At 47.4% G+C, this 13,722-nt stretch overlaps 1 protein-coding gene across 1 annotated transcript in view; it reads left to right on the forward strand.

Annotated features, from left to right (window-relative positions):
• Positions 1-1,412: 1,412 nt before the first annotated feature.
• ATP9A (ATPase phospholipid transporting 9A (putative)) overlaps positions 1,413-13,722 on the forward strand; it is a 94,405-nt gene continuing 82,095 nt past the window's right edge. The window contains exon 1 of the mRNA XM_014609691.3: positions 1,413-1,553. Coding sequence (XP_014465177.1) covers positions 1,486-1,553 — 68 coding nt within the window. The 5' untranslated portion in view covers positions 1,413-1,485. The remainder of the gene's footprint in view (positions 1,554-13,722) is intronic.

Here is a 13,722-nt window from a genome sequence, read left to right on the forward strand (position 1 = left end):
TTTGGGAGCCCCGGGCTTATTTAGTTACTCTATAAGGTGCATTTCTACCTTGCCATGTGCCTGACTTTAGACTAACACAACTAACTACCTCTATTTTTCTCCCACCCTGCCTTCTGGAAGGAAAAGAGCAAGTGGGCTTGACTGGGGGAAAGAATGATGGGGCAATGGGCAGGGATGAACATTGCAGTGGGACCCGGCTCTGACTGAAACATAGGAAATACTGTCAGGTGCAGAAGGAAGCAAAATCAAATTAAAGCGTAGGCACTTACGCCCCAATAAAAAAGCCTCAAGTCCTGAAGTCAAGTATTTACATCAGTACCTGAGCTTACCCTTTCTTACAATGCAGTTTTCAGCTTTTGTGTTTGCAAAGAGGCTGAGAAGCATGAGCAGTGTCAGTGGTTTCTGCTCACACCTGTAGAAAGCGTGATGCTCTCTTTCTGTTGAAGGGCCGTGCACACAATGCTCTACGGAGCGTGTTCTCCCCAACATGAAGTTAAATATATATATATATATATATGAATAAAAGCAGCCAACACATTTCTAGTATCCATGTAGGGATTTCATAGATGTTAGGGCTGGAAGGGGCCTCATGAGCTCATCAGGAGATAGCGGGTTGTATGAGCCTGATTAATGTGTCAATATGCAGTTTTGCCTGACTTTTGGGGGGGGCATTAAAACACATGAACGTGGCGTGCCCCCAGAGGCTGGGGTGGCATGGCAAGCTCCTGCAGGCGGCGGTGATGTCGGCGTCGGAGCATGGCAGTGGTAAGTGGGGAGCTCCTGCAGGCAGCCATGGCACTGTCGGCAGCAGCTGGGGGGCGGCTATTGCTGACCAGCAGTCGGCAACCACATGCAGACACCCCCGGCAGTGTCAGCAGCGGCCAGCAGCGACCACAGACTGCCTGCAGACGCCACCAGTGGTGCTGGCGGCAACCGTTCGCAGACACCACCGCCACGCTCAGGGGGTGCGCGTGCACCCCTACTCATTGCCAGAATAAAAACAGGATAGCTAACCTCCAAAAACCCACTTGCGGGGGTGGGGTAAAACCCTCCAGCTCCTGAGGTTTTAATGCCAGGAATATCTGACAGCCAGCAGGGCAAGAGAAGAGGAGGCCTGGTCCCCGCCAGTCTCTCCAGCAAGGAGAAAAGCCCCTTTCCCCCACTCCTAAGTGCGGCTGCCTGCGGGGGCCCCAACATTTGGCAGCACAGGTCCGGCTTGCTTCTAGGTCATCGGGTTGCAGCTTCCCAGCCGCCGCCCCGGCCCCGGCCCCGGCCCCGGCGCGCAGGGCCCAAGCCCAGCACGGGCGGGGGCTGCGGGGCAGCCGCGCCCGCCCCCGGCTGCGGAGGGCGCGGGGGAGGAGCGGGCGCTACCTGCGTGCGGGAAGCCCGGCCCAGCCCGGCCCAGCCCAGCCCGGCCGGCAGCGCGCGGAGGGGCCGGGCGAGGCGCTGCCGGGAAGCCGCTCCCGCTCCGGCTCCGCCGCGGCCATGACCGACAACATCCCGCTGCAGCCCGTGCGGCAGAAGAAGCGCATGGACAGCAAGCACCGCAGCGGGTGGGTGAGCGCGGCATCCCCGGCCCCGGAGCACCCGGCTCGCCGCCACGCGGCCGCCTTTGTCCCCTTGGGGAGCTGACAGGTTGCTGCTGCCGCCGTGGCGAGCGGCACGCCCAGCCCCGGCTCCTGCCCCGGCAGCCGGGCAGGGTCCCCCCCGCCCCCGCGCCTTTCCTGCGGGTCTCTCTGCGAGCCGGAGCCCGGCAGGGAAGCATCCGCCCCACCCAGCAAGGGGCAGGTCCCGCTGGAGAGTCAGGCCGCGCAGACGGGTCCCCGGATGGGCTGCGAGTCCCCAGAGCCCTCATCCTTTGTATTTCCTGATGGGGAGGGGAGGGGAGGGCTGTGTGCTGTGTCCCCATTGCTCCCCGTCGCGTCGCTTGGCTCCGCGTCCCCCCAAGCAGACGTGGTCGGAGCAGGTTTCGATGCCTGATGCACCATCTTCCTCCTCCTCCTCCGAAGCATGTCGCTGTGTCGTCAAGGGCTGTCTCCAAATGCCAGCCGCGCTCCCAGGGCAGTGGGAACCGGGTCCTGGGGGTGCTGTGCCGCTTGCTAAGGGCCCAGGATGGTTCATACAGTGCGGCCCCAAGGAGTGGTGACTTTGCTGGCTTCAAAAGGTGGGCAGGGGCTTGACTGGGTTAGCTTGGGGATGCCCATGGAAAGAAGCCGTCATGATGCAAGCACCTTTATAGCCATATAATTGGGAATTGTAATATTCAACTAAAAAATACATATACATTTCTAACCAGACTAGCCAGACATACCAGCCCTGTGTGTGGACGTACAATCCTGGTTTGCTGCCTAGGAAGTAATGTTGTTACTGGAGCCTGTTCTGTTTTTATACCAGGTGAATGACTCTTAAGCCACAGTGTCCAAAGAAATAATGATTTCTTTAATAAGGAAGGCTGTCTTGTTGTATGTGGTGTGTCATATTTTTGTTTTGATTTGGATTGAGCTGAAGTTGTTGAGCAACATGACGCTTTCTTTTAATTAGTACCTTTTCTGCATATGGATAGAATAATGTCCATGACAGCTCACCACTAGGGACGAGGCTTGAGATGAGACCTACTGCAGCCAGGTTTAGCATCTGCTATGACAGTTAGACTGGTGTTTCACAGGGTAAAATAGCTGCTGCTTAACATTCAGTTCTCTCTCTCTGGTCTTTTTTTATGCCATGAAGCCCTGGGGTAATCCTTGCTGCTGCTTAGCTGATGTACTTTCTTATAGGGCTTTACAATCTCTATAGGTCCCTCTCTGTTTTTCTGCTGTAGTTTGCTTTGTTAGCAGTGGCTGACAGCAATTGCCCTGGTGTAACCTAAGCTCTAGTTCACTGGCTCTGGAGCTCTAACTGGTTATCCGTCACAGAGGTGGTACTTGTGCTAGCAGAAACTGTTGACAGGGAGCTGTACTGCAGCATTGATTGTAGTGATTTGAGACTTATTTTTCTTTGTAGTGGTGCAGATCAATTTTTAAGACAGTGGCATTCCCAGAAAAATGACTTATTTACCAGGATTATCAGATCTCTCTTTAATGTGTTAACGGGTTTATAGGGTGTATAGGTAAACCATGCAAGGAAAGCAAAACTAAACCCGAGTGTTATAAATCTAGAGAGAAAACAACCTGCCAGACAGTCCTTGCTCAACCATCTATCTCACGCACCCTGGCACTGAAGAATCTGTTCCAAACTAGTGGGATGAAAAGGGGGAAAATGTTAGCAGATGCAAACTGGAGTCCACATCCATTACTTGGCTTCCTAGACAGATCTGCAAGAATAATAATAGGGAGTGCCTATGCCCACCCCCTCCAATCCCAATGATAGCTAGAACAATTTCTGGATGACCCTGTATTAATATGGTTGTAACCACTACTCTAGTTTACAAGACCCTTTAAAGAAGGGATTACCCATCCACAGTGTCTAACACAGTGGGGCCCAGGTCCTTGATTGGCGTCACTTGATGATATTGCAGTATAAATAAATGATAATGATTAAACATAGCTAAACACTAGTAGGCATTCAAGCAGAGTGTTACTCTTAGGCAAGGACATGGGGTGAAAGGTGATTGTTCGTGCATTCAGAGACCTGAACGAAAAGTTTGATGTGCAAATATTCAGATCTAGAATTGTTTGAAATACATGCAGCTAAAGTAGGCAGCAGGAGGCAGGTCTGTTACTGACCTTTTCCATTCGAGTAAGGCAGTAGCCATATCCCATAGCAGTGAAGAGTCACCACCAGATCAATTTCTAAGGAAACCCAGTGAAGAAGCTGTTAGCAAATGAAGATGCCTTGTTCTCCTTGATGTAGCTTCTTAATAAGGTGATGAGGGCAGTAACTACTCTTGATCATTGACCTTTGAATGTACGATCACGGGTGACTTCTGAATTCTATAGCTGTATGCCTTCAATAATGGGTATGTTATCCACACCACTTTTTTGTCTTCAAGCATTACCTCGCTTTAGTCTCAGTTGAATTTTAGCCAGATTTTTCACTTTAAAATGTTGATCTAGCTGTGACACTCTGATAGCCACTGCTTCATCCATGTCAATTGAGAAAGGGACATGGTGTTGATTGACATCAAAATGCTGATGGTGCCTAGCTTGTAACTGAATTCCCAAGGGTGTCATATCTTGAGATGAAACAAGCTGTGACATGCAGTCATATTAATGACCATATGCAAAAACATGCCAAAGACTTCACAGAACGCATGCAAAGGCATGATCTCTGCCCTGAATAGTTCATACTCCCAAAGCTATGTGTATAATACAGGAAGCTTTTTGTGCCCATTAGCTTCCATTGGCCTTGCAGAAGTGATGCAGCAAGTGACAAGAGAAAAGCTTTAGTGGGGAATGAGATCAGGAAGAAAAGTTGCAGTATTAAGTCACATGGTCACTTCATTTTGGTGTTCAGACACATCTTAATGATTCCCTTGAAATGGAAAACTGGCATCTTGTCAACAGGAAAGGAGTGAGACAATAGATAAATAAATTACTTTATCACCAATTCTGCATCTGGACTATGTGGTTGGACCTCTGCATCTGGATACTGCAGGCATGGGAGTTCTCTTGCACCAAATTTGTTTCATGATAAAGGTCTTATTTGTAAAGTGCTTTCCTTCTCGTTGCTGGGGCACTTTCATTTCGAAACAATATGGCTTGAAACAGAAAACATCCTGCCCAGGGTGGCTCTGTTTACAGAGGGAAGGACGACCATATACAATTTGACAATAACACTGGGAAAATACTCTTCAAGTGCTTTTTCAAAAACTGAATGAAATCTCTAGATCTGTGCATCAGAGACACCAAGAACTGTTGCTTGTCAGCAAAGTCCATGAGAAGCATAGTAAAAATGGAATGTGTGATTTGTTGGAAATACCTCTTAAGTTTTCTAAGCCTAGGCAGGACATTTGATGAAAAAATATATTCTACTAATTGACAAATAAAGCAAATCTATACAAGCTTAACACTGCACTCTGAAAAGTGCTTGTCAAAAATCAACTCCGTCTGATACCTGAAAATCAAGATATCATTCTGTTTTCTTGCATCACCATAGTTATCAAGATTGAGTTTAGGTCCCAATCAGATACAGCTAAGGAGACCTTTGTGATAGAGGGACTCCTTATAAGCGCATCCTTCCATGATGGGTTGTGTACGCAAAGGAGTCTGGCACTCTGTAACTGCAGAATCAGGGCTGGAATTTTCTTCAGGACACTTTTGCACAGTTCCCTTTTTAATCAGTACTGGTCTTTAAAATATGAATGTTGTGAAAGCATATGACTTGAATTAATGTTGTTGAAACTTTCCCATCCCAAATGGTAATTGTTCTAATAAAGAATTATTTTTTTTCATAATCTGTGAAAGGTGTTTTTGTTTTGTGTTTTAATGAAGGTACAAAAATATAGAAAAGTAGTCTAACATAATTTGGCATAAAGAAATTGTATGTAAGGGAATGTGGCTTAGATAAAATAATATATTTCAGTGATTGACATTGCAGATGTCTGTCACTATTAGGAGTACAAGAACATATTCAGACTCTCCAAATATTGTTGCCTTTATTATGCCTGTGTCTTCTTCGCTGCATCTCCAAGCCAATCTTTCTATATGGTCTGTTCCTAATATTCTGCACAGGCTACTGCTTCTGGTGTTGGTGTTGCCAGATCTTGTGAGGTACATTGTGGTGCTACAGGGCATCTCTCAGGAGATGCTCCATGGTTTGCTTCTCCTGACAAACACACTGGTCGGTTGTATAGAGGCCCCAGTGATTTCTACAGGTGCACCGATACATCGGTCCGATATCAGATCAGCACCAAAGAAAATTGACTGTATCAGAAATTGGCCTGATGTGACTGATAATGTAGTTGATAAATGCTCTCTGCATGAGTGCAGCTGCAGCACAGCACTTAGGCAGCAAGGAGCACAGCCTGGCAGTATGGAGAGCTGTGTGGAGCTCATAAGTCTTGTGGTGGGAGGGAAGGGGCATGGGGGGGCGTAGACCAAGGCCCCTGGTGAAGGAGGGAGTGAGGCTGGGGTTGGGGTAGGTGCTGTCCAGCCAGGGCAGGGCCCAGGCTGGAGCTGTGGCTCATCCAGGGGGTGGGGGAAGGGTGAGGGGGCAGCTTCTGTCAATGCATGTACCCAAAGAGGGCTGGGGGGCATATGGCCTCCAGATCTGTGCACAGAGCAGGGCAGGCTGCTGCTGCTGTCTGGGGCCAGAGCTGTGCAGGGATCTTTCCAGCAGGACTGGGCTGGGCTGCACTTGGGGCGGGGACACAGGGAGGGAGGGTTGGGGGGCTATGGTGAATTTTGGGGTGGCTGTAGCCCCCCCCCCCATTTCCCCTCCCAGCGCCACCACCACCTGCCCTGAGCGCAGCCTGGCCCAGCCCCTACTAGGAAGAGCCCAGCACAGCCCCAGCCCACAGAGGCACCCTGCCCTGCCCTGCCCCGTGCAGATCTGGGGCACACACTCCCATGCCCTTCTGGGGTGCATGCAGTGACAGGATTTGTGTCCCCCCTGCCCTCCCTCCTCCCCCCGCACTCCCTGGATGAGCCGTGGCTCTGTCCCACACCCTGCCCTGTCCCAGCCCCACTCCTTCCCTCATTGAAGGGGCCTCAATCTGCTCCCTCCCCACCATGCCCCTTCCCTTTTGGAAATCAGGTCGATATCAGCCAATATGCCTCCATAAAAACCGGCTATTGGTATTGGTCCCAAAAATCTCTGTCGGTGCACCCCAATGATTTCGTGAGAGAGTTGCATTTTCCAAGACCCACTTCAATCTGTTCAGGCTCCTCCATGTATGCCGTTTGTAACTGGAGTCGAATGCTAACTCCTCACTGGGAGTAATTCCTCACCAGCTGCATTCAACAGCTTAGTCACCTAGTTTCTTCCATTCTCTTTGCCAGAGGGTAGATCTGGCTTATTCTGGTGATGTGGTCAATGGTGTGGCAGAGGACAACAAGCTATTTCTCGATGTAAGGCTATAGTTCACTGGTTGATGTCCATATAGTGGGTGGCAGTTGTGTGACTCCTGTACCTGCTGGTTAATGTTGCCTGCTATTGTCCTCCTGATGTAAGGGGGCACTATGCCAGATAGTGTGTATAGGCAGAGAACAGGGATGGGTTTTAGGCAGCCTGTTATAGTTCTGCATGTATCATTTAGGGCGGTGTCAATATGTTTACTGTGACTTGAGCATCCCCAGGTGGTGCAGGCATATTTGGCCATAGAGAAACAAAGTGCTACGGCAGTAGTGAGTAGGGTGGATGGATGTGCTCCCCAATTGGAATTTGCCAGCTTAAGCAAAATGTTGTTTCGTGTGTTGACCTGGGCTTTGGTATTAATATGTGCTTTTTGTAACAAAGTGTATGATTCAGTGTTACCCCTGAGTAGACTGGGTGTTTCTGATGTGCGAGGCTCTGGTCACCCCAGGGCTAGGGACAAATGTTACACACAAACTAGTTTAAATGACCAGAAACCAGTTTAAACCAGTAATTGAACTTCTGTTCTGTGTACGTAAACCACTTTCAAAATGGCTAAAACTGGTTTAAGATAAACCTGATTGAATGTAGTATTAGACTTAACCGATTTTGGTCACACTGGTTTATGGAACTTCTTTCCCAGATCCCTTCATGGTCCAAGTTAACTCACAGTCCCCCAGCATCCCAGAATGCTTTGCAGCCCTGTGCTGGGCTGTGCTGTCTGCTCCACAGGAGTGGGGTTGGCCTCGCCCTAGCCAGAGCACTGTCACTGCTCTGACTGGCTGAGAAGGGGGTGGGGGTGGGACACCTGGCTCCAGACCCTAGCTGGGGTCTGCCTGGCAGGGGCGGAGTAGCCCCTCACAGGCTTTTCCCTTACTCGCTGTTGGAGTGTGGGGTGTGGGGTGGCCAGACCCTGGGCCAGGCTGACAGAGTGAGGCAGAGTGGGCCTTAAACCCCCTGTCTTGCCTTCATGGGACCCCAGCTGGGGTCTGCCTGGCAGGGGCAGAGCAGCCCCTGACAACCTTTTCCACGCTTGCCACCAGAGTGGAGGATCATGGCCAGACACCAGCTGGGGCTGCTGGCATGCTGAGGTGGAGGGGAGGGAAGTTTAAAAAGCCAGGCAGGGGCTGCTGTGCCCCTGCCAAGCAGACCACGTGTGGGGTCCCATGCAGGTGGGAAGAGGGGTTTAAACCCCTTTCCATCTCCTCCGATTCAGGGCCTGGGGCTGATGTCTGGCCATGCCGCCTGCTCCCTCTGCCTGAGCAGCAAGTGGGGAGAAGCCAGGCAAGGGTTGCTGCACCCCTGCCAAGCAAACACTGGCTGGAGTCCCATGTGGGTGGGAGAAGGGGTCTCAACCCCTCTGCCTCAATGTGCTGGTCCAGGCCTGGGTCTGGCCATGCCCCACCTCCCTCCTCTCCAGCAGGGAGCAGGGGAAAAGCTTGGCAGGGGCTGCTTTCCCTCTCCCAATGCCCTCCCCCCCAGGCACACCGCAGCTGGGGTCCATGCAGGCCAGGGTGGAGGTTTAAACCCCCCCGCCCCAATCATACTCAGTGGGCCTGCTGGGGCCTGGCCATGCCTCCCCCCCTCAGCTTGGAGTGCTTCTCTCCCAGCTTCCCTCCAGCCACCACTGAAGGGAAGGGAAAGCTTGCTGTAGCACCCCCAGCTTTGAGTCTAGGGGTGACCAGAGATACTCACCCTGGCAGCCACATCTGATCCTCCACTGAAGTTCAAGAGCCGGAGAGTGGGGGTGCAGTGGTGTTGAGCACCCTGGAGTGGAGGTGATGACCTCCCCCTGTCCCCCCCCCCCCCCCCCGACCCTGCTCTACTAAGCCACTCCCTGCAGGGAAACCCAGAGCAGCAGGAGGTGCCAGGCTGCACTGTCCCCTGCAGCTGTCTCAGGGAGAAATGGGCAGGGCTTTGGCTAATTTCTGGAGAGCCGTGCGGCTCACGAGCTACAGTTTGGCCCCCGTGGTTCTAGCCTGAGCTACTGCAGGCACGTGGCTGCATTTCCAGAATCAAAAGTGCATGTCTGTTCACTTGCTTATCAAGTTCAAGCTGCACAGTTTAGACTAACCTGCAAAGATTGAATCGATTCAGCCTCAGGATTTTTGCCTGTCTGCACTTAGCCCAGGTGACACTCAGGTGTTGTTCCACATCCTGATTTCTCAGATGGAAAGCGCAGATTTGGGATTTGCTGGGGTTGGGTTGGAGAAAATTATTTAGGTAATAATCTGACATTTTGTTCAGTGCTCGTGTAGAATAATAATACTTAGCATTACTGGGCTTTACGAAGTGTTAGTTGATCCTAGCAATATCTCCCAATGGTAGTAAAGCAATTTGCTTGTTTAGAAATGTGGTAAAAATAATAGAAACTTTTTTGTTAATGGATAGCGGTGATGGTATCAGGGATTTTCTTGAGGAATAGAAAAATATTTGCCAAGTCCCCTCTTGCAGTACTATCTCCTTCAAGATGCAAAACCCAAACCAAACAAAATCTAGCCTCAAAGGAAAAAGAAAAGTGCCTTCTAGTTCAACATGGTAGCAGTTGAGCATCATCTTTCTACGAAAAACATTTATTAAAGCTTTTTTTTTTTTTTAAAGCAGCACTCGCATCCTAGGAAATAAAGAAGTCCTGGTTGATGGAGCTATGTGAGATTTGCCATTGAGAATGTTTAAAATTCTTTGAGAAGTGACATTCCCCAGAAGTTGATACTGTCAGACTTAAGGGACTTAAGTGGCTTCTTGATAAAGAAATTCTTGGCCCCCTCCCCCTGCCGGCTGTCTTGTCCCACCACGGCCGCCGTCGCCAAGCCCCTCCACAATTATGTGGCTTCTTGATAACATACAGGATAAATCAGAGGTAACTTTTTTTTCCTGAATCTGACTGCCCAGAATAATCAAATAAATGTTTAAGGGAGGTTTAGGATAATTCAGTATGCAAAAAGAAAAGAGAAAACCGTGGAAATCCTTCCTGTGTTGAACTCCTTGCCAACAGTCTTGCTGCACCTCCTCCTACTTTAGGGGTGGCCAACCTGTGGCATGTGTGCCACAAGTGCTTGGGCACTGCAGCCTCTGTGCATGGCATGTGGCAGACCAGGGAGGGCAGAGGGAGTGTGGGGCAGGGAGCAGAAAGTGAAGCAGCAGTTTGGATAGGGGGAAGGGGACAGGAGTCGCACTTGGGAAGGGTGTGGGGCTAATTTGTGGTACACCGGTCAAAGGTTGGGCCCCACTGTTCTGCTTACTGTAGTCCTGTGAGGTGTATTAGTCCAACGCCTTGTATACATCATAGTTTTGTTGGTAGAAGTTGCATCTTGTTACCATATCTTTCTGTATGTAATCACGCCCATATTTGACATAAGCTGGCAGAAACCAGCCTTTCTGTATCCTGAATGAAGCCACCTCCCCAATGACAAAAGACTGCAGCTGACATACAACTTCCAGCGAAATGCTGGTGTGGGTGCTCTCTGCTGACAGCAATATTAGTTGCAGTAAACCGTCAGGTCCCACCCAGGGTGCACAAATTCTTGGATTAACAAAACCTCTTGTAGTTGTAAAAGCTGCCAAGTGGAGCACATGTATTCCAGTGACATAGCAATGTTGGCAGCTGTAAGCCAACAAAAAGTTCTGTTGGTTAAAACTTAATAGTGTGGATAATATTATATTATACTATTATATTCTTAACTCCTGAGGATAGAAACTGAGCTTTGATCTGGTAGAAACAACAGATGCTGTTAGTACAATTTATCATTGTGCCCACCACTTCATGAGAACCATATATACATGGGAGTGCAGGGACTTCAAGCTGTAATACCAATCAGGCAAGGTTCTTTGAGTAGCTTGAAAGCTTGCCAAAAACTTTTTTCCAACTACTTAGTTGGCCTAATAAAAGATATCACGTCTACTCAAAGAACCTTGCCTACTGCATCCTTAGACCAGCACAGCTACAACCAAAAACCCAGTCATACCAGTCATGAGTTTTAGATTTCTATTTTCAATGATCAAAAGGATGAGATGTCAGTGAGCTTTTTATAAAAAATGAAATAGTGAACATCTTCCTAAGAAAATAAATACGTACTTGCCTCTAGGACTGGCAACATGGCTCCGTGCCACAGAAATATCTGCTTTTCAGCTGTAATCTCCATTACTAATGCATTGAAATGGGTGGCTGTATTGCACTTACACAAATGATATGTGGAGCTTAACTGTTGCCACTCAACATTCCTGCATATGTTTATTTGGTCTGTAGGTTTCTCCTTGCCTACCCCATCAGCAAAATATAGACAGACCACTTAGTATTTTGTGGAGCAACAGGAAAAAACAAGGTCAGGCAAATGGGCAGGAGTTAAGTTTCAGCTCTGATGGCTTGACTATAAGCTTTCATAACAAAAAAACCTCTTTGGGGATCTTCTTAAATATACAAGCGATAAAAGGTCAGAGTTTGTATTCCAAGTATGTTTAGCCATATTTTTAAACCTATCTGTGGAAATCCACTGACGCATGCTGCCTTTTCTTAGCTTTACATTTTCTGGAAAAGGAGGGAAGATGGTGATGTAATGTGATTCCCCAGCTTCCTGATGGACTGTTCTGGTTAGTCCATCAGTTGCTGCCCATGGATTAGTATTATTGCTGGGAGTAGTCTTTTTTTGTACTTTCTTTTTGCTTGCTTATAATTAAAAAGAAGCTCGGTGTTACAGAACGGTATAAAGAAGATTCTGCCATGTTAATATTAGAAATTGAATGTGTAGTAAGTGCTGATGATCCTTTACTTGGACCTTTGAAAAGCCAGTGAAGCAGGAAGCTTTTTTTTTTTTCTCTCTGTTATAATTAAGTGTTGCTTTGCTGTAGCTAATGAGGTTGTGTAATCTGTGGTTGACTGGAAGTCGCAGACTGCTGCGACGAGGAAACTTTGAAAAGAACACCTCAATTTTGCAAAGTTATGATGTTATAGGACAGATTCCCCCTCCTCCTACTGCATAACCTATGAACTGGATATTAACTGTTTCCTTTTTGTTCACCATGTTAGAATGATCACAGTTGTCTATTGGACATTTATGCATGGTCAGTAAATCAGTATTTTAGAAGCAGCAATCATATTTGTGGTCCAGATATCATGCAAGACGATAGCTCTTGATTGCATGTTATGAATCGTGGTCTACTGCCCTCTTCTCTTCCGTCAGTATTGTCAGTGGTAGGGGCTACTGCTTAACTTGTAATCAGAATTTAAACCTGTAAAGCATGTCAGCATGTTCCTAATTCTGGCTGCCCTGTTGAAATCAATGAGATGACTAGTACAGTGCATGCTTAAGTGATTAGCAAGCTCAGGGCCTTTGGCTTTAACTCTGGTTGAATCTGCCCTGTTTACCTAACGTCTTGTGTTTGGTTATAACTATGGAACAATATATAAGTGCATAGTAATTTAAGGAGACAGAGGAGGAGAAGAGACTGTTTAAAATATATGTGTGTGTATATATAATATATATTTCAAAGCAGGGCATTCCCTTTAATAAGAGCATCTGAACCACACTGTTTATATTGGTGTCAGTCATGTTTCATTTGCTGAGAAAACATGTCAGCGAGCCATTTATACTCTTAAAGTTTCCAGAAGTTTGTTTTGGACATTTTCAAATTCTCATTGGAACTTGGTTTCCAGGTTATAATTTATTACCAAGAACACTTTAAAAGGTCTGTGTTAAATGACTCTTGTTCTTTGTTTTAGTCCTGACTCTTTATTTTGTAACTATAAACAGAAAGGTATGTAGCTTTCCCCCCCCCCCCCCCCCCCCCCCCCACTTCCATAATCCCTTAAAGAGGCCCATCCTGAAAGGTAAACAAAGGTAACTTTGGTTTCAAATATCTGATTAGACAGTGAGTAACTCTTGCTGTGTAATTGGGAAGAAGATTGTGATGAAACTAAGCATTATAAATATAAGACTTGTTCCCTTGAGTAAAGCCTTGGTTTTAGAGTGTCACACTGGAGGTCATCCTAAATGCTCAGTAGTTGAAATAAGTCTGGCTAATTTGTGTCTTCTAGCCCTCTTCATTGTGATTGAGAAAACAATCCTCCCATTCCCTAGAACAAATACATTCATACGCACACTTCCTGTTAAACTCCTGTCTGAGCACCAGCCTTTCCATTAACTTTTTTCTTAAATAGAGCTGGTATAATTAAAAGGAAAATCATTGGCTTTAAATCCCTTTTCTTACTTTTTCTGTCTATAAGTAGCACCTAAACTAACAATAATTCAAAGGTATTGGATTAAAAAGAAAACTGTCTTTTTAGAGCATGGTTTGCAAATTTGACTGCTTGGTAAGGTCAATTCAGCTGTTTTCTCTTGTGTAATCATTTTCCCATAAGGGGGGTGTGTGTGTGTGTGTGTGTGTGTGTGTGTGTGTGTGTGTGTGTGTGTGTGTTACACACAACAGCATGGGTAAAGAAACATTCAGGAGCTGTGTTACTGGAAACTGCATTTTAAACTAGATTTTCTGTTGTGGTTTTAATTTGTATTTATCGTGGTCCCACCCAGGGAGAAGACAGAAATGGTACCTCATTGTGCCAGGCACTATACAAACTAGACAGTGCCCCTTTAGAAATGTAATAAGAGACCTTAGTTACAGTAGTAGAAACCCGCATTAAAAAAATCAAGTACTTGCATTGCAGGATAAAGGTTTCCACTAAAGGGTAAAGATATTCTGATTGTTTTACTCCAACAG

Source organism: Alligator mississippiensis, chromosome 9 (assembly GCF_030867095.1).
Source record: "Alligator mississippiensis isolate rAllMis1 chromosome 9, rAllMis1, whole genome shotgun sequence".
Lineage (NCBI taxonomy): Eukaryota > Metazoa > Chordata > Crocodylia > Alligatoridae > Alligator > Alligator mississippiensis.